Source organism: Tinamus guttatus, unplaced genomic scaffold (genome assembly GCF_059628265.1).
Source record: "Tinamus guttatus ecotype Peru unplaced genomic scaffold, ASM5962826v1 Tinamus_guttatus_pri_ptg000004l, whole genome shotgun sequence".
Lineage (NCBI taxonomy): Eukaryota > Metazoa > Chordata > Aves > Tinamiformes > Tinamidae > Tinamus > Tinamus guttatus.
This window is the reverse complement of record NW_028288538.1, coordinates 17,669,203-17,694,605: the sequence shown is the minus strand read 5'-3', so window position 1 is coordinate 17,694,605 and position 25,403 is coordinate 17,669,203. Positions and strand designations below refer to the sequence as shown.

At 40.6% G+C, this 25,403-nt stretch overlaps 1 protein-coding gene across 1 annotated transcript; it reads right to left on the bottom strand.

Moving 5' to 3' along the window:
- Nucleotides 1-8,798: 8,798 nt before the first annotated feature.
- Nucleotides 8,799-24,923, bottom strand: HMG20A (high mobility group 20A). Its single transcript, XM_088520741.1, has 9 exons — nucleotides 24,799-24,923; nucleotides 22,770-22,917; nucleotides 20,868-21,083; nucleotides 18,096-18,228; nucleotides 17,699-17,730; nucleotides 13,615-13,690; nucleotides 12,836-13,051; nucleotides 11,981-12,124; nucleotides 8,799-9,586 (listed from the first exon to the last, which is right to left on the bottom strand). The coding sequence occupies exons 1-8, from the start codon at nucleotides 24,885-24,887 to the stop codon at nucleotides 11,988-11,990; spliced, it is 1,047 nt and encodes a 348-aa protein (XP_088376867.1). The 5' UTR covers nucleotides 24,888-24,923; the 3' UTR covers nucleotides 8,799-9,586; nucleotides 11,981-11,987.
- Nucleotides 24,924-25,403: the final 480 nt, after the last annotated feature.

Below are 25,403 nucleotides of genomic sequence, written 5' to 3'. Positions count from 1 at the left end.
TGGAGATAACCCACAAATTCACAAAACAGAACTACCACAAAGACAGGTGGAAGAGCTGGGATGAAAAATACATAAACACACCAATGTGGCAAGTGTGTCCAGGCATCAGTGCGAAGCTCAAGAGGCGTCTCAGTGCATACCTGCACTCATCCTGCTTCAAATCACTCCTTCTGCAGACACTAAAACCACTGCAAAAATCCCAGAGAATAAACCGAGTTAACACCCCATTAAATACAGCAGACTCTCAATTCAAGGTAGAGCCGTGCCTAGATTAAGCTACCTCTGCACAAGCAGGCTCATGGGTAAAACACATCAGTTGTGCTGACTTACAGCCTAAGAGAGACAGAAAGACATTTTTGAGATGCTTGGGTGTGAATTCCAGCAGGAGGGATTTCCATGCGTCGGGAAAGGCTACGTTCTTTGAAGCGTGCTGAAACAGCACACGAGATTCTGCCATAAGTATTCTTCTACACTTGAACAAGTGCCCCAAGGGAGAAAGCCAGGAATTTGTTATTCACTGTATTTTATCAGCAACATTATGTTCCTTTCCCCTTTGCCACAGATCAAGATCTTGGCTTTATACCTTCAGTTCATTTACCCTGTCAGCCTCACCCTGCCTTGGAAATTGTCACCAGGGGGAACAGCTCTGGTGCTGGCTTGGTTTGTTTCCCCCATTTCACAGACCAGAAGATAAATTTAAAACACTTATTCCTATAGTTTTGCATTTTGTAAACACTTAAGCTGCAGTAACTGTGGGGCCCTTCCAAATTCACTGTTCCCACAGTGATATTTGCTGTGACACATTTCTACTACAAGAAATTCTTTCCTGGGAAAGACTAAGTTTTCTCCTCATTTAACAGGCTGAAACAGCTTCGCAAAAAGGACTGAGGACAGAGGGAAAGAAAAGCAGGAGAGTGAAAACATACAGCGAAGAATACCTGCTTGGAAGCCAGGAATTAGAGTGATCTAGACTGCCATGTGTTCATTAACAACCTTAGATGCAGAAAGGTAGGAAGTTCTCTATAGCTAATGCTCCCACATCGCTTCAGTGTGGGTTTCACGAATTCCCGTGAGCCATGATGAAAGCAGGATACCCCCAGAAGGTATTTCCAACTTCCCCCCTCCAGCTCTCCCTCTCCCTTGCTTGCTTTGCACAAACTCTATTTCTTGTCAAAACCCCTACGGGAGCTCATCCGATTCACAGAAACAGCTAAAAACATTCAGCAAGAAAAACCTGGGCGGTTCTTGCCGGTCTTTGTAAGGCAAGGCAGCTCGCAAGCGGGCACGGATATTCCTGGCTGGAATAAGATCACAGCAGAGCAGCAACTATTATCACAGCAGCCGTGCTCTCGCTCCAGAGAGCTGACAGGAAGAGTGTGTAAATGTCAGGTCGTAGCAGACTCCCAACACGAAAACCAGCTCTGCAAAGACACAAAACTACGTAAATATCAACAGTTGCTAAGCTGCCATTACACGGACTTATGTATTTACAGCTTCCAGCTAGTAAGGAAGCTAGGGAAGAAATCAGCTGTACTGATTTTAACATATCAGCCAACAGACAACATCAGCTTTACCAGCTGGAAACCTTTATCACAGCCATTCCTTGCCATCCAAATGCCAACCTCAAGGACACATGAGCTCGAATCGTGCTTTATTTGCTGAGCCAGAATTCCTCCAAACACAGGAATGTTTGCTGAGCATCTTCCATTCTGACCAGCCCATAACACAAGGGCAATATAGCAGCATGAAATAAAAACCAATAAAAACAAAAGCAACCAAAGAAACCACCATCTGTCTACAACAAAATCAGAGAATTGACTTAAATTTCCACATAGGGAAGCTCTCTGGCTTCCACTCTCATTTTGAGATATCAAGAATTATCATTAGAGGGCACTGCTTCCCCCAGCAGAAAACAGTTCTCAGAAAGACAGATTTCAGACATCTGGAAATGTACATTTACCACAAACCTGTGAAATATTGAAACTAGGGCACAGCTAGAATTCCATTTTCACATTCGCTAGTCTTTCTGCTCAGAAGTGTTCCAGGAACGTATAGAACTTGCAGGTTGGAGTCCAGCAAAGGGAAAAAAAAAAAAATCAAAAAACAAAAACCAACCATTTCTACACTGGCAGTAGGTGAATACCAATTGCAAGAGCAACAGTAAGTTCTATTCATTTAAGTATTCCTTCAGGCTCTTGTTCCTTCTATCTTTACTCTACAAAATGCCCTCCTACATTAATGGAGTTTAAGTGGGTGAGGGTAAAAGAAGAGAAATCTTATCTACCTTGTTAGGAAATGTTTTGGGTGTAAGCATTCAACACACCAGGGACACTCATTAATGCTAGTATGTCTAAGAAAAAAATACATCCTTCCCTTCTATACATCGACTTATTGTACGTGTTTGCAAGCCACATCCTTGTATACAGCCATATTTCTTCTATGGGAAGAGATGTTCTAGTTCTGTATAACTACAGCAATGAAGGATTTCAGGAGAGCTAAAGTTTGTGGATGACAATGTCAGCCCTCCAGAATACTGATCCACAAGGAAAAGAGCTCACTGTGCAGCCAGGAATTACACTAAAGAAGGCAAAACTCTTCTCCAAGGAAGGTGTGGGGCTGCATTTCCAACCTTTGCACTCCCCTGGTCCCAGTGATCCTGCTGGCCTGCACTTCTGCTGCACTTCCTCCATCTCTGCCCCCAGGGCAGAACGGCTTCCCTCTCCTCCTCCAATATGAAAAGAAACAAAAACAATTCCAGGCAGGAATTGGACTGCTGTACAGGAAACACAGCAGCTTCCTCCGAGAGGATTTACAATACCAGCACAGCTGCTAACAGTCACTCGGAAGGGCTCCAGCAAGAAAAACTCTCTTAATGGATAGGCCTAAAACTTCAGCTGGGGAATTCTTTGCAAGTGTCCTGGGCTTAAGCAATATTATTTCAAATAAATTAGATGAGGGATTTTTTTCACTTAACTAACAGTAGAACAGATTTAATAAAACTTATACTGCCCACATGAGACAGGCACAGAGACATGCCGTGGGATTACTGCTGGGGACTGATGTCACCTACAGCCCCCTCCAATTCCCAGCCAGCCAGATGTGCCAGGGGTGCTGGCGTCACCATTTGGCCACATTCAGTGAAGCCAAACTCAGATGTACCTGCCAAGGCTAGACAGAAGCTCTTAAACACAAGTAAAATATTTTAAATAAGAATTTATTACCTGAAAGTGCAGACAGACCTGAAGGCACTGACAAACCTCTACGGAAAAGTGGCAGTGCCTTCTATCTGCCAGAGCACGAGGTAGCGAAGGTACCAACACATCAGTAGTTGTATTTTTAACAACTTTAAGAGATAAACTGTTTCATCAACAGAAGAAAGCACAGAGGTTCAATTTTACCCTTTCTTATACCTCAGAATAACTTCTACCTGTTAAAAAACATATACCCCATTACTATGATTTAATATCACTGGGATAATTTTTCATCCCCGCTGCAGTGCTGTCAGCCCCATGTTATTCTACAAGCTGCCAAGTAAGGGGCCAAGGAAAGCAGCACCAGAGCCTGAAGCCAGACTGGGCAGGTATGTATGCAGGGAATTAACAGGGCAAATGGCTGAGTGACTAGTACTGAGGGTATTTAGACTAGCCATACACATTTTAGTAACCTTGGAAAAGTATCTTGCATATATTCAAGAGAACCTGCTTTTCTTAAAGTGTTATTCACCTTTTTAAATCTATATTTTGTAGAAGTTGGTACTTGTGACTTACTGGGGTCTTTTTCAGGTATCAATAGAAGGATAAAGGTTTCCTGTTAATTATAATCAGAGCTTCAATTCCTTTTTCAAAACTTTCTTTTTCATATGGGTTTAAAAAGAGAAAACGCAACAGCAGTGTGTTAGGCAGGAACCTCTTTTGGTGCAATGCACGGATAAAAACGCTTCTTCAGCAGACTTTGCATTTCCATCTCTCCTAACGTGAAACAACTTTTGTTCTAGTATTGCAAAAACAGCTTGTCCCATGCAATTAGGTGAACTGCTGTAGCCCCCAGCAGACCCACTCAGGATCCTACTGTCCTACTTATCATACAAATCCAAAAGATATTGTTTCTTCCCCAAGTGTTTACAGATATTTACAGAGGAGAAGGGCTTAATTTCTATTCAGGTATACCCAAGTATAAACCTGGGTATAAGTCAGCATGAAGGAAGAGATGGAGAAGGAGCATTCAAATGAAATAACATGGTTAACAACATGCAATGGCTTCAAATCCCATTCATGTAACTTAACCGGACGCAATAGTTTCAATATTCTCTTAAACTTTTAAGTACTCTTTTTTTTTTAATTCTTAAAAATGCACTTGAACGTTTTTATTTCCGGTCTACTGCACTGATGTAACAAGTATTTTGGGCAGTCCAGTCAACTCAGGAGCACCAATCGCATGTTCAAAGTTAACCTCCTGCCTAAATATTTCAGGATCAAGACCTTAATCTCTAGTTAAACTCACCATTTTCCCATGACCCAGTCCTGCACTCAGCTGAACAGTCCCTCCTCCTCCTCCTCCTCCTCCTCCATTGTTTCTCTGCTTCTCATCTCCACGCAGATCGTTTCAAGTGTTACTTCAGCACATCATTAAGTAATTAATAGTACCGAAATGTTATCGGTTCTAAGTTTGACTTATTGGGATACGCATGTAAATAAAACCTGGAGAGTCTAAAATAAAACGTTTTCAAACTTCCTGAGCTGATTGAACATTGCATTATGGCTGCAAATAAGATGCAAAAACGATAAACTTGTGTTGCATTTGTCCTCACCCAGGAGTGAGCCACAAGTAACAGCCCTTACATAATTCAGCCCCATCTCCTCTCAGTGCCTCTGAAACAGCTTGCCACAGGCCAGCCAAGTTCAGGGGTACCTGCCATCAACAACGTGCCTCTCTGCACTAAAGCACAGCTCAGAAAGCTTTGGAGTAGAAAGCCCTATGTCCTAGTCTGATTTGTACAGTCACCCTTTCCTCTTGCTTGCCTCTAAAATAACACTTAGAAAAATCCCAGCCGCATTTTGCTTGCCATTATTTTCACAAAAATGTTCAAAAAGAATTTCAACATCCACAGGTCTCCATGTGTCAGGTTATAACAGTAAGACAGAACAGTTATTCGAACTTCAAATCTTCTTTTGCCTCTAGCTCCCAGGCTCCAATGTTCGTTTCTTCAGATACACAAACCCACAGATATACAAAATAAATGATGGACCCCCCCGAAACTCAAGGCACCAGCATATAGGTTTATTAATATTGCCTGTAAGTCATAGTTGTGAAAGCTGTTACTTATTGCATTATGTAATGGATGTGGTGCAATAGATGCAGCCAAAAACCACCTATTTTGCCATTAATGCAAATCTTGAATATGCCCAAGATACACCAAAAGACAGAAAGAAAATCTCCATACCATGAGCAATGAGGAAAAAAGATGAAGCAGAACTACTCACTGTTTGTGAGCAGAAAAATTCTATGGGACAAGTGAAGGATAAACGTTAACCTTCTGTAGGCCTGGGGATATTTTCTTACTCCAAAGGACACATCTGATCTGAAACAAGAGGTTAAAGAAAAAAATGCACACCACAGATGTCATTTATGACTGCAAACACATTATTAAACAGGAATGTGCCTAAGAAACAGGAAAGAAATGATATTTTTCTCCTAAAATAGCCAAAAAAACTCAAATCACCCTCACTTCCCTCAAGTGATTATTAGTCATGGATCCCATCACCCAGCAGCAGTAAACAGGGTTTAAAAAACAGAAGAAAAACAGTAGAAATATTATATTACGCTTGTAAATTCAGATGATTGGCCACCATCTGCTCCTGATGCCACATACAGCACTACAAATTGGAAAGAAACTGGGCTCTTTCTCACTGCAATTTTGCTACAGGTTTTGCAGGTCTACACCAGTTCTGACATTACCACCCCCAATTCTCACCTAGCCACTATCACACAGGGGCTATAGTCACATAGAAAATCACTCTATATTCTGTCCGGTTTTTCAGTCTTTAGCACCTCATAGCTGATCATCCAGAGTCCTCCCCACAGGATCTATAACCAAAGAACAATTTCTGTAAGGCTACAGGTTGACTCCACACCCACTAAACAAAAGGGAAATAGGAAAAAATCTATTAGAGGAAAACAAAATAAACTTGGGAGGGGGGACAGTATGATACAGGAGGTTCTTGCAGGTAAGGAAAACAGATGGTAGTAGGAAATTAAGGCAGGCAGAGGACAGGGACGTTAAAGAAAGCACAGTGCAGGGAAATTCAATCCCTTCTTAAGGTGACTCAAGCTGGGGAATTAGGACATGGACAGGAAGGATCCCAATAACAATTTTTTAGAAAAGTCTCTGATTTTCATCCACTTCAAATAGTGGCTACTTCCTTTAGTGGTTTCAGAAGGAGATATACTTGAGAGTTGGAGGGGAAGGGGCAGCTCTCCAACACTATTTGCACTCAAAGACCATCTTTATATCAAGAGCTAATACACTGAAGTGCCGGAAGATGGAGTAGCCATTAGTTCTCAGATCATCTGACAGGCAGGATAAGGAATGAGCACTCACCCACCCTCCTGTAAGAGGACATTACAGCCTATCATGTCATTCCAAGATACATTAAAACACGTACACAGTCATCTGAATGAGCAATTACAGAAAACATGCATTACCAATCGGGATTGCTGGAGAACACTGGTGATTAATGGGGAGTTGATAAAATCTCTCAGACAAGAACGCAACGCTGGTTAATGGGTCTTTCATTAAAATGCAGTTAAAACTGAATCAGAACGGATTCAACGTTGAATAATTTTAATGAAGCAAGTGTCAAACAAGCACATCAACTTCTCAAAAACAAAAGAAACTCCAAAAGTTTAATTACAAAAACATTATACATAAAACTTGGCATCTCAACAATTCCAAACACATTGATCCAGCAAATGGACTCCATTTTCATACAGTTTTCTTAACATTCCTGTAAGCGAAGAGAAAGCACTTTATCCTGCTCCTCTCATCAACACCCACTTCATATTTTTGTCAGCCAACACTGAAAAATGTAAACTGAAGTGATGCTCAGAAAAACACTGGAAAGGCAAAATCCATTTCGTAGGGTTAATCAGAGGAGATAGGAAGCATCTTAAGACAAAACATCATCTGTCATCTTGTTGACGAGCACAAACTTAATCTTTCCCCAGGTGCTTTAAGCTGGCTATAGCATCTCCCTTCCTTCTTCATGGGAAAAGGAAAAGATCTGTCAGTCCCCAGCTAATAGCATCACCTCACGTTTCTCATCCGAGAACACTTACCTGCTGCACAACAGAATGACATATTAGCAGAGCTCCATGAGCAGATACTTGCATTGAATTTATACAAACAGGGGCAGCCTGCAGCCACACACCTCATTTATAGCGAGCGTGGGTCCTGCACAGCCTGGAATTGCATCCCACTATATTACATACCAATTTCTGGAGTCTTCATGGGTTATAAGATGCCACAAACTGAATTTTAGGATTTTGTAAATCAACTTTTGGCTGGCAGTGCATTTTGGCCACTTCAATGAAAGTCCAATATCGCTAATCCTAAAAAAGGAGGTTTGCACAGAGCATGAAGGAATGGGTGCTTTTTCCTGGAGACATTATTAACCTGTATATTTTCTTCCTCATACAATATTTGTTAAAGAACCCACTAAAAAGTCCCTGCCAACATCAGTTGGTCTTGTCCACACTGCAGAACGTGTAGGTCAATGCAGCAAATCATGGTTCTTTTTGGCGAAATCTTGCAAACGAGACTGAAGACAAGAGAGAGGAGTTTCCTCCTTGAAGGAAGACTTGAACTTACACGGAAATCCTTGCTGCTTGGTTACAGCAATAAGCCCACGAGCAAAGACCTGACGTGCAACGTGTTGACCCGGAGGTGGCTTCAGGCAAGCACAAAGTCCATGTGAATAGCATGGGAAAGAAGAAACTACTTTTTAATCTTCAAACACTTGCATTATAGATACTTGAAAGCAATCTTGATTGCAATGCACTCAAGTAATGAAAGCAATCTCCAATTCATAATAGGGAAATCCTTAAAGATTTCTGAAGGAGAAGCGAGGAGACTCATGTGGAAGAAAGTGCATTCCACTCATTCCTATGAAGCTCAAAGGTGTTCAACAAGTGCTCAAAGTCTGAATTAACAATTTGACAGGAATCCAAGGGCAATGATTTGCATAAGCTGGAGCAGACAGTAGGTGCCTTCATCTTTGACAGGAGGCGCAGCGTGGCTTAGCAAGATTCCAGACTCTAGCATGCAAACTCCTACTCAACGCAAGTGAAAGGCCATTTAGGTCACAGTGGAACGTAATATGCTGAATGCTATAGGCTCTGTAGGCTATACGTTAACAGCAAGGAGGTGAAAGCACTTATGGGCTCAGCTGAGAATTCCGTGGGCTGCTATGTGGACCTAGCTGCTAATAATCTTCTCTGCTATAACAACTCATGCAAAAATACACGTGCTGTTTCTAGGCATATTGTTTTTCAGCGCTCCGGTTTCAGAAGAGCAGAAAATAAATCTCTCTGCCCATTTCTCTTTGTATAGAATGAGATCAATCCCTGAAAAAGTAAGCAGTAATATCAAATCAGACTGAAAAAAAATGAATCGGAGGGAAGATGAGCTTTGTAGTTTTAGTGTAAAATGGAAATTTCTACTTTCCCTGCCAGACGAGAAGAGTTAGCCTTTCACTTCCTTTCTTGATTATCATTAACCTTTGCAATAGTAAAATGTTCCAGCAAATACTTTCAAGAGGTAACCGCAGACTTTCACAGAGGAGCAGGATGCACGTGCAAAAAGGGTGCTCAAAGAGAAGGGTGGTAGGAGAGTCTGTCCTGTACTGGAATCAAGTCCCAAAGCACCAATTACAGCCAGTTTCAGTAGGGAATAAACTCACATTTTAGAAGTCGCAGGACAACATGGAAAGCAGAGTTCTACTGAAGAAAAGCTTATATAAACGTGGCAGGCAGGTAGGACAAGACAGTGCACTGAGGAAGGCTGCCTGCCATGACAGGACACGGGTGCTGCCATCCAGTACTGCAAGTATCAAGTAACAAGATCAAAAGAAGAAAACTGAAGTGGCGGAATGAATTCCCACGAGGTAAACGTGAAAACAAAATATAGGGCGTCAAAAGACATGAAGTAATATAACACTTCAAAGTTATTACCACGATAAGTAGGCTGACTTAATTTCACAAACTGAGAGATTTCACCTCCACAGTCAGCCAGGTTACAGAATGTATGCACCCTCACACCCAGAAAAGCTAATAAAAAATTGAAAATTGCACAAAGTCACATGCTCTTAAAAGGTTTACATAAAGGACAGTTCGAAAATGTTTAGTGGGCGGTGTCCGTGGCTTCTTAAGACCTTTTAATGCATTGATCTGTTTGCCCCAGCGACAAACCGCAAAGGCAGAGAGCAGGACAAACCTGCTAATTCTGCCTCCCTCTCCCAGTCTTTCCCTCATGGCTTCTTATTCCACACTGGCCGAAAAACTTTTGTAAAGCATCCCTGGGTCATGAGACCTGCGGATGAAACAAAGAAAATAACTGTTAGAAGACCACAATCTGTGAGGATGAAATAGGACACCGTGACATTACTTTCGAAGGGTTTATTTAGAAATACGGCATTAAAAAGTGCAAAGAAGCGTACAGAGACAGAACTATGTCAGTATAGCCACTAATTTTATACCTGTGAATTCCTGCTTCCATCCAAAGAACAGAATGCTAAATAAGAAACTACTTCCTCTTGCCACCATATACTGTATGTTTGCACAAAGAAGTTTTAGCATGCAGTACAGAGAAACAGAAACATTCACTGCTCCAGTCAAGCAGCCTCTAAATAAAAGATACTGAAGCCACCAAAAAAGCAACCAATTGAGTTCTGTAATACAGCATTTTTATAGAGTAAATGAATGCATTTTCTACAGTCTTTGACTTTGTAACATGTCTCAACTACAGAGATACTACTAGGTCAATAGGGACTACATTTCAGAGAATTAATGTATATCTTATATGCATGTTAAGGAGACGATGGTCATGGCAGTCTGACTATAGGCTTTAATCAGGTGGCAGCTCAAACTTTCTGTCCTAAGCTTCCCTCTCTTTTATGGAAGCCCTTTTCTTCGTAGATTTGCAACCATAAAGCCCTTTTTCCATCTAAGATTGTGTCATAAAATCCAGCAACTGCCCCAACATTCACCGAGGAATGAACAGGCCTATGAATTCCTGGAACATCCGATCCAGCTACAAACACATATTTATACCATGAAATCAGGTGAATAGCCACATTTTTAATTGCCTCATGCCATTATGCTCCTGAAAGCAGAAAACATGTTAGACTAGAAAGAAACTGTTATCCAGGAGGAAGGATTCTAGAGGCAGAAGTAGTTTTTCAAGCCACTTCCAGGGGAAAAGAATGGATTCATCTATAAGAAAAATGTGTATTTTAAGAACACATAAAATAATAATGATTTAGGAAATAAGAATCCTCATGATGTAAGAACTGAAGCCTTGATTTTAGGAGCTCTCAGCCATGGTTCCTCTGGCAAGGTGTTTAAAGGGCAGATATCTGTCTCGGTGCTTGGCACGCCTTTCTAATACTCGATTACTGAGAAACTGCTTCCCCTCTTACCACATTCTCTCAAACCTCCCCAGCCCCAGTTCTCTCTCTCTGAGCTCACAAGAGTGCTAATTGAAAACAGTTTTCAAAAACGAGGCGGCCGATGAGCTACTGAAAAATCCCAGACCTGGATCGACAAGCTGTTCCCCTTCACAAATAGCAACAGTAAAAGCCACTTCTTTATTCTGCTGGGAGCTCGGTCGTCTCTCAGAACCAGAGCCCGTTCCATCTGGCTGCCCTCTGGAAGGACAATGATCTTCTAGCTTAAGCCATGCTATAATGGGGAAAGCGTAATTAACTGTTCTGTGCAGTATCACAAAAGGTCAGAATCAGAAGGGATAAAAAGCCACATCCTCATATTCACAGGCGGCACAACTCAGATTTTATTTGCATTTCTAAACACGAACACACTAGAACACGCACAGTAAATCTCTTCATAATATACATCTAGAGAATCTAAGTATGTGCATAATTGGAATAGGAAAAAGGCAATCTCCCGATGTCTGGATACTGTTGGGGAGTAAATAGGCTGGGAAATGCAGAGAAGCACAGGAATGCACAAAGACTTTTTTCTTTATTTGTTTCTCCATTCAGTCCTTGATTAGGGCTTTCTAAGCTGCTGAACAGAAACAAAAGTGCAGCACCATGAGCTCTGCAATACTGTATGCATAAAGCTATGAGCATTAGAGTCTCAGCAAACACTCCACCCAGCTTGAATCACACATCAGTGCTTCACTTGCGTGTAAACTGTCATACCCAGAACAACCTGACTACAGGTGCTGCAGACATGGAAGTTTAAAGGTGTTTTCAGTTCATAATGGAAATGAGCTCACCTGTAACCTCTTGAGGCAAATGAGATTTCTCCATGATCAGGCCCTACATTTATGCAGAACTCTTCCAATTTACTTCACTTGAGAAAGAAACAATCTTCTACATTAGTCACCCTAGCATTCAAATGTAAATTATTGCTCTTCCTTTTCTGTATCGTCAGTGTTCTCATTATTCACATCACATCAAATACACTGAATAACAGGGCAAGTAGCTGTATTATGTCCTTGTACATATAAATATCTCAGAGCTAGGGAGGAGAATTTTGGAACCTTTAAGTGCAGTTAGATTTCTTTTCAACCTCATTTGACTTTCAGCAAGTCAACCTGCTCTTGTAGCTTTGAGGGAAGAAAAGTGCTTTTTTTTGGTTATGCAATGCAGTGATCTACACGAGAATCAGTGTCAGAACAAGTACCAGCCGTATGGAGTAGGTAACACACAAAAACAGCCTAAAAAACAAGAGCACTTACCCAAGCACTAGCGTTCAAGCCGGTTTACCACCTCTCGGACCGTGGCTATGAGGTTCTCATTCTCCTGCGGGTTGGCCATAATAACACTGTGCAGCCTGTTCATGTAGGAATCGATGGTGTCCATGGTGGGCGTCTCCCCGCTACCTAGAGTTAAGACAGTAAGATGAGCCACGCATTATTGAGACGCGTGCAGCAACTCCAAACAGTCAAGACTGCACTCAGGACAGTTTGCAATAAAGGTGCTGATATAAAGGTGCTCTTGCCACATATCACCTAATCTATCAGGCTCTGTAGAAGAAAGTTTCTACCTACCTCCACAAAATGTGTGTAGGACAGCAGGACTAGCAAAGCCTGGTTTTCCATGATTTGAATCTCACTGCTGATTATAATTTAAACTCCCTTTTTTTTTTTTTTTTTTTCCTTTTAAAAGCTGGGCACTCAGAGTACCTAAGTGGATTCTCCAGAGTCTAACAATGCAGATGCTAACGCTGAAGTCTTTCCATTAATCAAGGAACTTATAGGCTCTGTCTTTTCTACTTAGTAACACATTTTCACAGAACAAGTGAAGGGGAACAAAGACTGCATAAGCACTTTCTTGGGAACAACACAAATAGCAAGTGTATTTAACGCAAAAAGAAAGAAGGAAAAAGGAAATAAGGCTGAAAAAGTTCGGCTGATGCTAAGCATTCCCCTGGATTTATTCCAAGACTACAGTATATGATATAAAAAAAAAAAAGGAAAGAAAAAAAACCAGAAACAGCACTATACTACAAAATTACAAGGCAGGCCATGCAACTTCAAAGCAACGTTAGAAATTAATTTTTAATTTGGACAGAGTCCTAAAAAAACTCTTACCTGGTAGCGGGACTCCAGCAAAGCTGGTTGTGAGCGCTTGGCGCAAGGTCTCTAGGTGCTGCTGCAGCACCGTGTTGCGGCTCCGCTCCTGTATCACATCCACCTCCAGCTTCTCCACGGCCGTGCGCATACTCTCCACGTGCTTCTGCAGGGCCGCGTTCCTCTCCTCGAACTCCATGTTGGATTTGCGGAGCTGCCGCAGCTCAGCTTCACGTGCTGTGAACATCAGCCCATGCCCACCCCAGGAGTCAACAAAAACATCCCTATGAGTGGCAGTTAACAAAGCAGAATGTTCTAGAGGGTCTCCTAAATTGATCTTTGAGAACAGTGTGGTTTTGAACTACACATAAAAAGCATCATATCATGGAGCTCTGGTATTGCCAGAGTAATTCTTAAATAGCAGTTAGTTTCTAGATAGACAAATTAGACAATCCAAACCTGGCAACAGAAGTGAATAGAGCCTGAACCAACATCTTTCTGTTTCTCAAATGTCTCTTAATCCTATACTACAGCAACTGGAGCTTGGAATGGCTGGAAAAAGCAGCCAGTGGCGCTCATATGCTACCACCAGTCTCTATTAAGGGTAGTTTTGGAAAACAGTGAGGCAGGAATAACTGCTGCCACAGCCACCGCACACATATGGAGGTGAATACACACGTTGTCCAAGTACACCCAAGTCATTACTTGAGGAATTCTCGCACTGCCTTAGCTCAGCTGACACTACTGGGGCAAAACCTGGAAAAAAGAAAGAAGGCAGTACCTGCAAGAGTGGAGTTTACCTTTGCTATGATTCAGGAACTCTTCTGTGAAGATCGGGATATCAAAAACAGACCTCTCCTTTGTGTCTGCTTCTTTCTAAAAAAGAGAAAGAAAAAGAAATGTAAGCTAACACACTGTTAATGAAACAGAGTAAAGAGACAGACCTAAAACTGAGGCAGATAAAACCATGTTGCATCCGTTCTTGGTTTAACTCCAATTGATGATTTTAACAGAAGCTGAATGCTATGATCAAGAAATATCTTAAGACTACTGAAACATACGTTTTGCCCTAAAGACAATACATATTGGACAACCACTCAGTAATTTTAAACCTTGAAAATCCGAATTCATCTGTTTTCTGTATCTTAATGGAAACCATTCCACAATGAAACAAATGACATTCTCCACAGACAGTTTTAGGCTATGTCAACAAACAGGAAATAAACCAAACAACTTCCATGCCAAGTATGAAGGCTCTTTGCCTTTTATCTACCAAAGCTAAAGAGAAAAGAGCCAGGAAGAACTGCTAAGAAAAAAACGCACAACTTTTCCACAGGGTCCAATTCCACATTTCTCTGTTCCAAACTGCGATAGGCACTTGGTCTCAAAAGAGATGGGATGCTTCAGGAGAACCATACCTTTTTCCAAAGATTTTGAAGGATGCTGCCTCCAGAGAAAAAACATATGAACATGGCACAAAATGTAAGATACTATGGGGAAACTTGTTTACAGAATATGTGTCATATTTTGAAGGGCTAGTGGAAGAAAGGAGAAGAAATAAGTACAGGTGTTTGCTGCTTTTAGAAAGCAGCCATTTGTCCTCATCATGGCACGTGTGCATCAACATGGGGATTACTTCAAGGAACTGGCTGCCATCTCCTGCATTCTGCAAAACCTAACACTGCCAAAATCCTTGCTCTTTAAGGCACAAAAGCAGCAGCATCAAAAACCATGGTCAAGAGCATTCTAGAAGCTTTCAAAATTGTTTACCTCATGTCCAGTAAGCCTGATGAGTTCAGCTATATGAACTTGAGACTACCACAGTCTAAGAGGTGGCTGCACTTGATGTGCAGGAGATAGAATACCAATTTACAGCTCAACTATAACAGGCATTTTTAAGCGTTTTAAAGCAAGGGGACTCAAAGAAAAGAGACACCATAACAACTGTTTTCCTTCAAGGATTTTTGAGATTAAATTCAAATTTATTATTAGTGATACTTCAGTCACCATTTCTGCAAGTCAAATCAACAGAAATCAATGCTTACAGCCTGCATCATTACTGACAATGCCAATTCAATCTAGATTTTTTTTCCTATGATGAACTGCAGTAATCAAACTGTTACTTAATATAGGAACAGAAGTTAATCACCAGAGAGTCTCTATAAATAGCAAGTTTTCAAACCCCTCAAATACCTCAGCTGGCAAAGTGCACCAAGAACTCATTCCTCCAATATTATGTTCAGAGCCAGAGAGAAAAAAAAACACTCTTACTTCTGCCACTACAATAGAGGCCTTTGTATTTGAACACCGTGGCTTTTAAATGAAGTGTCAAACACAATTTGGTGCGTGGCAAAAAAATCCAACTGCTTAACAATCTAAAAGGGAATTCTGCAACTAAGTTTAAGAGTTTTATATTGGTGCCCATCTCATGAAGGGGCTGGACCAGGGTGAACTGAACACCATCAACTAAAAGATGAGGGTAAAGGCAACTGCAAATGCTCATGAAGTCCTTATTCAAACAGTACTGTCATTTTGTCCTAACACCCCACGCCAACACAAATTAATTTCACCCTGAATTCCAGGACATTAGCATTAAAGTACACTAAACAGTGGTGGCAGTTATGAAGCTGGGTTTACATAAGCAATATCCCACAACACCTGGAGGACAACAAGTCTAGAAATTTCATGATTATTATTGCTACCTGTCTGCCAAGTGGCACTGGCTGGCCCAGCAATGGCTCCTAGAGAGCAGGTGGTGGTGAGGGCACTGCTGATATTCTTATGTGCTGCCCCACAGTACAGGTTCTTTAGGTATGAACTAAAGAACATTAAAGCAATTAGACAAAACCATTCAGTTTCCGAAAGGCAACCAAGAAATTCTACTTAACAGAAGAATGATAATGAAAGAAGAATGATAATGAAAGCCATCAGCACTCTTCCATTACAGAGCACATTACCTAACCTATAAAAGATGCTCTTGAGGGCTCTGAGATACTCAGACCACTCTTGAGATTCACCTGGGATTGAAGTCATAAGGATTTGATTACCTTCTCATTGAGAAGACTCAGTCTGCTCAGGCTGCACATCATACTGTCATTCCTCAAATTAAAAGAGAACTGAAATTATTATTTCTATCTTCTGCCTTAAACGAGGCTGACAGTCTGGGAAGCACTTCTACCAGTAATGCCCTTCTCACTGGGTTACTGAAGTTGATTTTTAGAGGTTCCAAAACAAACTTGACCTGATGTTTTCAGTATGTTTTCTGGTTACATGCGCACATTACAGCAGTCATTTGCCTATCCTCGAAGGTCTTAGACATGACCAGGTGTAACACCTAAGATGTCTGGCATGTTCATCAGCATCTCTGAAAGAAGCAATAGGAGATTAATGAAAAAAAAATCCTAATAGAAAGTTGAAAAATGGTACGTGAACAAAGCAAGATTTCAAAGGAGGATGCCTGCCTCTGTATTCTGGGCAGTATCTACCTCACAAAGCTTGGAAGTTCTATAGGAATAGAGAGAACTCCTCTGTAAGTGGATAAAATGAAGTGCAAGATTTCTGCAATAACTTGTGTTTAGAAGGCTGAGAGTGAAGATTCAGTGAATTTTTTTTATTCCTCACCTGTGCAATTTAAAGCATATGTAAATGTCACAGTCAATGACCTGGCATTTGTACAAAGTCAGATTATTGGGAAAGCTTTCAATTTAGGATTAATTTAGATTCAGAGACTGCAGAATCAAATCTCAGGGACTGTGTACCTCAGGGCTGGGAGTACTGCCTTGAAGAGTTAATCGAATACATGCAAACCCTGCTACTAAAGCATTTTCCTGGAAACAAAACGTACTTGCCTTAAGACAGACAAGAGCAGTGCTTGCCTCTCAGCAGTGCACATTCTTGCCACTATTGTAAAGAACCCATTAGCAAGCAACTTGATTGCTTTCCCAAGGGGGAAAAAAGTTCTCAAAGAAAAGGAAAAGCTCTTTCAGAAAGGCCTTGGGCTTACCTACTGAAGATGCTGTGTATAAACAAACAGGATTTTTCTTTTCCCTTTTTTAAATGTAATTTATTGGTAACCATGCAAAAAGTTTTGCGGCCTCAAGGCAGGCAAGGAGAGGCAAAAAGGAAGGGAGATGGCATGGACCGCCAGGGCACACTAGGTTTATGACAGGCCTCACACCAGCTGAAGCATAATCATCATTATTCTTTTCTAATATTTATGCATGCAAGGGTGTGCAGGGAAGACGGGAAGTTAAACCGAAGATCTCACAAGAATTTTGGTAACACTCCATGTTTTCTTCTCAAAGAAACCACAGCATTTACTCTGATGGAAAACACCAGTACCTCAAAACCACAGACTAAAGACTTGAACTACCCTTGAAAACTTTGTCTAGGTCTCAAGCTCTATTAGTTCTACCTAGATATATCTTTACCCAATAACGTTTATTGGGTAAAAAATGGGGACAGGAGGGGGAATTCAGGCTTCTCTGTTTTGAAAATTTTGAAAGTGGAACCTGTAGTAGAACAGATTCTTAAAGTCCCAATTACACTCACTGTTTAAAAAAAAATCAAATCATATATTTATGTTTCAAAATGCAAACCACATTAAAAAAGACATTACCTTCAGTCTCTATTTAAGTATACTCTACACTTCCACTTTATCTCAGATCACTTATACCCACCAAAATTTTTTGATTTTCATCATCATCCTAACGTGAGCATAAGAATATTCATTGCTCCTAACTTAAAAACCTTATAAAAAGGGGAAGAATGCACAGTAATTGAAGCCCTTGATTATTTCATCAGCTGGCATAAACTTTTTATTGATTCCAGTAGAGACTTTCTTCTGAAGATGTACCCACCGAGCCACAGAATGAAGAGGCTTACCTCATGATCATGGACCGGCTGTCTTGCTCCATCTGGAAAAGAAAAAATAAGCAAGAAATCCTCCAAACAAAAGACAAGATAAACAAACAAAAAACAAGTAGTAAAGTTACCACACAACCACAGTCACACAATGAACAGTTATAGATAGAAAACTTGCATAGCTCTCCTAGAGTCATGTAAAAGTAGAATCCACTTTGGATGCTTTGAATGTTCTTGCTCTAGTACAACATAGTGGCAGTTAAGTCCGTGTAAACACAGTTACTTTAAAATAGTAGATGCAAACACTGAAGAAAACACATTTACTCGGTAACAACCAAGGTTTTTCATGAACATGAAGCTATACTACTTGCTGGTCATCTTGGTCTAACTATGGACAAATTTTTGTTCCGTTCAATACCTTGTCTGTGTGATTTCCCTTTTTGTCTGTCCTGTGCTTTCCTGCTAAAGACTTTGTAGGCTTCAGTCTTCTGATACTGCTCCAGCTCCCGCATGTAACGCTCCTTATCTCTGTCTGCTTCATCAAGGTATCGCTGAAACGAAAAAGCCCAAGAGTTTCAGGGAATTTCCTCCCTTCCACAAAGGAGGGAAGAAAAATATCTTGTCAGAAGAACTGCTGATCCATCTCACCTATGCAAACAGTAAAGTAGTGGAGAAACAATGAGAATGTATGAGAGATGCACAAAACTAAGAATCCTGGATAAAACATTGCTATTCTAGTGCCTTTTTGTCTCTGTTTTACCAAATCACCATCCTGCTAACTTTTGGTTTGCTTGTTAGACCTAGAAGCAGTCACTTGCCAGGCTGCTCCGCTTAATACTATGTACATACTATAGAGCACATATTTAAGAATTATGTTTCTGTGGCTGTGTGTTAAATGGTGCCCTACAAGAATCCCTTGTTAACAGGTTACCATTTAATACTCAGATCTGTAGCAATGGGATTCCTGTATGCACTTGCTTTCAAACCCCACGGGCAAAATTCTACCACCTCACCCTTTCCCCTCATCTGAGGGGTAAGCAAAACACTGTGGCTACTCTGAAAGAAGAGCTTAAAGAGAACAAAGCCCAAAAGGTTCTATTAATTGCTTTAATATCTGCATTTATGTTAAAAGAAACCATTGTATTCTAGCCTGGAGGAATTTCAGGCAATTGCATAATACAACAAGCTTAACTGGAGAATATTTTAAGGATACTGATGAACTGAATATCACTTAAGAAGTGGTCAACTCAGGGATTAACGGGATTTTTCCAAGAAAAAGTTGCCTTTCCCACCACCAAGAGTCCCCCGCCCCATACAAGTTTAAAATGCAGTAGAAACCTCAAACCAGAGCAAACTTTAGTGGCTTGGCATGGTTGTTAATCTTCATGAAATCATCACAAGCCACTTCGCAGTTACATATTCAGTGCATTTGGGACATTGTCTTGACCCTGTTACAATCACTGCTTCTATTCCAGAGCGGGGCAAACTGGAGGAAGTTAGGTTTGTGCTGCTTTTGGGCATTGCTGGAGATGGCAGGAAGGAACTAAAGCCTTATGGAAAAACAGAACGTGCTGCTGAAAGAGCACAGACAATGAGTGAAGCAGCCTGCAACTTTTTTCTTCAACTTGTGCTTTGCACGGATTGCTCTGAATCAGTACTAATGAATTATGCTGTGCTAACTGTAACTAGATGTCTTAGGTTTTCTAGCACAGATCTGTTACCTCCCATATTTCCCCATACGAGAGAATAAAGGAAGAATGATTAATCATGTGTGGTTTGCTTTATGGCTACAGCAAGGTAATGGCTGGGTAGAAAATTGGGATATGGCTTTTTTTTTTTTTGGCAGAAGCAGTATTTGGCCAGCTCACTCAGCTCAATCAAGTCATCCTTATGCTGGACAAATGCAAAGGGAATCAAGCAAGACTACTGGACTGGAACAAGGGAAATGTAGGACTGTTTCTTCTCAGCTCTCACATCAGACAACTAGTTTGCTAATTGCTGGGGACTGGCCAGGAGAGAGCTTTACCTATGCTTGTCCCATGGATTATGCAATATTAACCCACACAGAAGAAGAGTACTGCCTTCAACTCCACTGTTTGCTTTAGGAAAATAACATCTTTACAGTCAAAAGCAAGCTTAGTCAGCTTTAACCAGAATGTGGGGTCTGTCCTGTTAGATTTAACAGTTTTGAGTCAGCAATGCCCCTTCAAAAGCTGAATAAAGTCAGACGGGAAGACTGGAAAGAAACCAAGTACTTGGCAGTCCTTCCCCAACTCTCCACAGGTTAGTGAAACTTATAGGTTAGTACAGGCTCCATGGCCTTTTTAAAAAAAGAACATTTAAAAGGCTGCACATAGCAAAAAAGGAGATTAATTAAGTGCCCCAGGTTAAGAAACTGTCTCGGAGGTTATAACAGTATCTTAAACAGGAGGAATCTCTTATTCTCTCACTTTCCCCTTCTCCCAGCAATGAGCAACAGCAATTGCACTGCAGCAAATCTGGTAACAAATCAATTGGCTCGGTTGACACATTTTCCATTATGGACAAAACGATTGTCCATACACTGTTTTCTAATATCTCTAACTGGTATTTCATGAACTGACTCATGAAAAACATACCAGCAAAGGCTAAGTCTCTGCATTTTTTGATTTCTAACAAAGGCTACAAAGAGTAGCTACTTAACTTCTTTCAGTAACATGTCCTTTCAGGTGCACTTGTATTATTGTAAGAAACCAGATATTTATATTCCTTGATGAGTTTGTAAAATAAACAGAAATTTAAAATCATTTCAGCAGTTCTGAAACCCTGCTGAAATCTCCTCAACTGCAGCAATGACCTCCTGCCCCACTGTTCCGACAGCTCTGGCCTTGGTAATTCCCAGCTGTATCTGGGTTAGGTTGAACAGAATTTCATCCCCATAAATCACATAAGCCACAGGATATTTCATTACAGCCTTCCCCCAAGTTCCCCAGTACAACCTTGCACTATTTAGATTTTTCCCAAGTCACACGTGGATGAGCTGCTATGGCCCTACCAGGGCTCATTATTTGAACTCTGGAGGACCTGTGCACCATATTTTTAAACATATTCCTAAATACAACTTCAAAAGTCTATGTTAACTTCCTCACTACACAATATTGCCATTTAACAATAATGATATTCCAATAAGGAAAAGGGAGTTTAATGGTACCCGTTTCTCCTCGGGAGGCAGTTTACTCCATTCATTGCCCAGCATCCTGGTGATCTCTGGGAAAGGAACTTCAGGCCTCTTCGCTCGAAGCTGCTCCCTACGCTCATTCATGAATCGCACATACCCTGTGAGGGGGGATTTGGGGGCATTGCTGTCCCTAAGGGGTTTCTTCCTCTTTCTCCCTTTGGCCCAGCCTCCTCGTTTAGTTCTTTGCTGCTGCAAAACGAAAATGGAAGAAAATTCAGATTGAAAGAAAAAGATTACCACCCCTGGAAGGAATAAATATTCATGTCTCACACATTTTCATCAGGTGCACGTGGCTACAATACATCCTGTCCAAAGATGCTCCTCACTACACTTCAGACCTCACTTTAGAGCAACTCTGACTGTCCTCTAGCCAGACAAATAAGTTTCCATGTTAAAAGTTTTTGTAGTATCAGTCCTGATCCACTAGGAGAATAAAGTAACATCAGTAGCAACTTCTGTGTGTAAAACCAGGATATTAAGAAATAGTCTAAATATACTGAGGACATAAAATAATCACCTTCTTTTTGGGGGGGTAGAAATAACATATCTGTTACCCCTTTTGCTTCCTATCTTACTCCAGTGGTGATTCAGAGTCTCCTCAGAAATTACCACAGGAAGAAAAGTCACTTCAAGCTATTAAGTTTGTACTGGACAACTAAGCAGTAGCATGTTACAGATTAGGTCTGACCAGAGTCTACTATCAGTTTATGCTATGGACCATGAGGAGTGACACAGTTCATGAAATTATTATCCCTGGTACAGCAATTGCAAGTATTATTTTTGTTCCAAATCCCATTTTCTTTTGTGTTTGAGTCTCAACATCATGTTTGGAAAAACCTTATATACTAGCCAGCAGTTGCTACTAATTTATCCTAGTTAGTTAAAAGATTCCTTCCAAATCTCTTCCATTTGAGCATTACGAGCCCAAAATGTGTGCAAGAAGACAGTCGTTCTATGCACTTGCTTCCCCCCACTACCTTCTTGTTATTTCTACCACCAAATACATCAGAATTTCAAAATAAATGTCAAAAAAAATTCAAAGAACTTTGAAGAAGTTGAACATCACCTCCAATGAAGAAAGCCCTAAGGAGGCAACACTGTGAGACTTGCCTGTGGCACATCGCAAGTCCAAGGGAGTGACATAACTAACACTGGCTTCATAATACTACTTCATCTTGCTGGCTTTATAATACTACTCTAATCTCTGGAAAACACTTTTCCTTGCTATAAACATATATACAGCTATTTCTGTACTTCAAACTTCACCCATAATCAACATGCTCCCTCCGTCATGTTATTTTTGGTTGCCCTTCTGGATTTTAACTACCAAAAAAGTAAAAGGACATCAAATCTGAAGACAAACAGCAAGAGGGGAAGATCAAATTTATCTATCAAAGAATCCAAACCACTTTCATGTCAAACTTCAGTTCCTTCACCATTTAGTCACCATATATTGTGTGACAGTACACAGGCGAGTCTAAAGAAGCAAGCGTAACGCTTCCAAAGACATTGGTCACTCCCAAAAAGCATAACAGCCTCCCTTTGCTGCCTCAGAAGACATGAAACAAAATGTGGCAATGGAACATTCAATTTTCCAGAAAAAAAAAAGGAGGGCAGTTTAAGTCATGGGACTCTGCTGACTCAGCCAGGGAGATGCACGTTCCTCTGTGCAGCCCAACTTCTGGCTTTCCTTCGCTATCTGCACATGGTTGTGCATCACACGAGAAGACTAGAGGATCAAAAGATGAGAATGGCAAATGGATGAATATTTGTGATCCTATCAAAAAAAACTAAGCAAAAGGAGCTATAATGACAAAATTTTGCACCTTAACTCCATTGAGAAGTCACTGTTTTAACCATATTATTTCATCTTACCTCCTCCTCAGGCTTCGGCTCTGTGTTTTCAGCAGTATTAGAGGACTCATTTTGCAGTTGCTGGGCTTGTGACAAATCCTCCACCAAATCTGGGTTATTCACAGACTGTGAAGTTCCACCACTGAATGAACTCTCAGAATGAGCTAATCTGAAAAGGCACATAATAGTGAGAAAAATTAAATCATATTGCTAAATCACTTCCTCTTGTCTTCTAAAAGATGCAAAAATATTGCAAATATATTCAGTTCTAACACAAGCAAGAAAAAGGCATTTAAAAACGTCATTTTTGACGAATTGATCACCATTTACGCAAGTGCTGTAAGCACTTACCATAGTTGCCATCCAAACACCATCTGAGTTTTAAAATGATATTTTGTCTAATTTTTCAGGCCTTTGATTACACAACAACTGAATCAGTAATTAAAAGCAGGAATCTATACCAGAAATAATTTTATGTGAAAGGTACTATCTTCGACTAATATATATCTTTTGGATGCATTTAATAAATTCCTCCAGAAATACTCCTGAAGGACTGTGGTTTTGTATGATTTTGAATGGAACTTCATTTGATATGAACTCCTGTTGATCTACATGAGTATTTAAAGCACAAACATGACCAGGTCCCTGCAGGCTCCTGAATGGTCACTATTTAAATCTGCTGCGAGGTCTGTATCAATCCACCACTCTATAAAAAGGCTCAGTGATACAGAGACAGGAAGCCAAATATGCACATATATACAGGCACATATCTGGAGGTGCAAATAGAGGAGCACATATTTTGGGACAACGATCTCCTAGTCATTCTAGCCACTGTGCTCCATGGACAAATTCCTAACAGAGTTTAGGACTCTCATTACAGATTCTAATCCCTTAAACCAGTCGAAGGTTGCCTGGCTTTAAGCAGTTACATTCATGAAAATTACCACAACATATGCTTCAAATCTATTGTGTCTGATTACTCATAGAGACGCTTACACACAAGACAAGCATCTTAAATATTCAAAATAATTGTTCCTGTTAACGATGCAGTCTATAGCTATGGAAAAGCAAGGTATTACAACAGAATTGTTAGCTGAATGCCTACAGAAGACTTTGTCTTTAAATAGGGAAAACAGTATCGTCATTACTCAGTACAATCACCAATTGGGGCATAATTACTGGTTAAGATACAAAGGCTGGAGAGTTCTGGGCCTGACTTGCAGATATCAGGTTGAATTCACACCACCCGCAATCACAGAGAGGAGAAGGGAATACAGCAGGCAGCCTACCATTAAAAGTTAATTAAATTTGATGTATCAGAAAGAATACGCAACAATGTAGTTAGATTTTCTCAGAATCATTATTAAGATCTGAAGAGGGTTTTCAGCTTTCCTGTCTGCTGGGTAACAGAGTTACCCTTTTCACAGGAAAGCTTTCTAAACTCCATATATACACACATATATATATATTTTATATATATATATATATGAAAAAAACTTCAATGCAATGCAGCCATTTGCAGTAAAAAATGGATGAAAGCTCATCCAACACATCAATCCCTCTTAAAACTAATTCAAATGTGAACATTGCTTCATTTGGCACCAGAAAAGTCTGGAATCACAGATATGCGGAGCCAAATTTAGACCAGTTTGAAGTAAGCATCTCCACATTTATTTCTATAGGGTTCTACCTGTCCATAAAGTTTGAATTTTATAGCCTGGATGAAAGAAAAATGCCAAGTACCAACACACAGCAAGAAGCCCTCTAAAAGACTAGGTTTGTTAGCCTTGGTGGCTTTAAGAGGCCACTTTTTTACACTCCAAAAAGAGAGTCACCTAAAAAAATGAAATGCTTTAGTTCCTCAGAAGTTTTTGGAGATCACCGATGAACATCATTAATCATAATCATTAATAGAATGATCTACTCAGCAGCGACCACTATAGCAAAGTGTGAGCCTTATCTGGACGTGAGGCTCACAAGTGTGAGCCTTACCTCCTTCTCTGCCCATATTATGCTTTAAAAAAAAAAAAAAAAACACGTATTTGCTTACCCAGTTACAGTAATTTCACTACCTTCCTTAGATCCATCTTCATCCACAAAGAGCGGAGGAAGGCCGGAGCCAGTCACCAAGTTCTCCATGCCTCTAGTTAAAAAAAAAAAAAAAAAAAAAAAAAAAAAAAAAGGGGGGGGGAGATAAATTAATTCATTGCTTCCTGTAAGCAGCACATCCTTTTACATATTATGCAAGACTGATTTACTGTCAGCTCAGACTCATTAGCCCTGTTCATTAACGCAGCAGCCAAGCTAGCCAATTTTTCATCTTTTCAACTCTGAGGCTTTTCCAATTTAGATGCACAATTTTTGCTCATACCATGTGTTCCTCTGCCACTGCACTGATACCTCAATACATCTGCAGTGACAGCACGGAACCAGTTTCCTTTTTCACTCCACAAACCAACATCCCAGTCAGAGCCAGCCAGGCTCAGGACAGAGCCTACAAGCAGCTCTCCTTAAGGTCAGAGCAGGAGGAGGTCATAAACAATGTGTCACCCACAGTCTACCTCTGGGCCCAGGGCCAGTAACACACAGTAGCATCCCAGTTCCTCCCTGTAGACAAGTTTACATTCATCATATAATCAGCACATCACTATACAA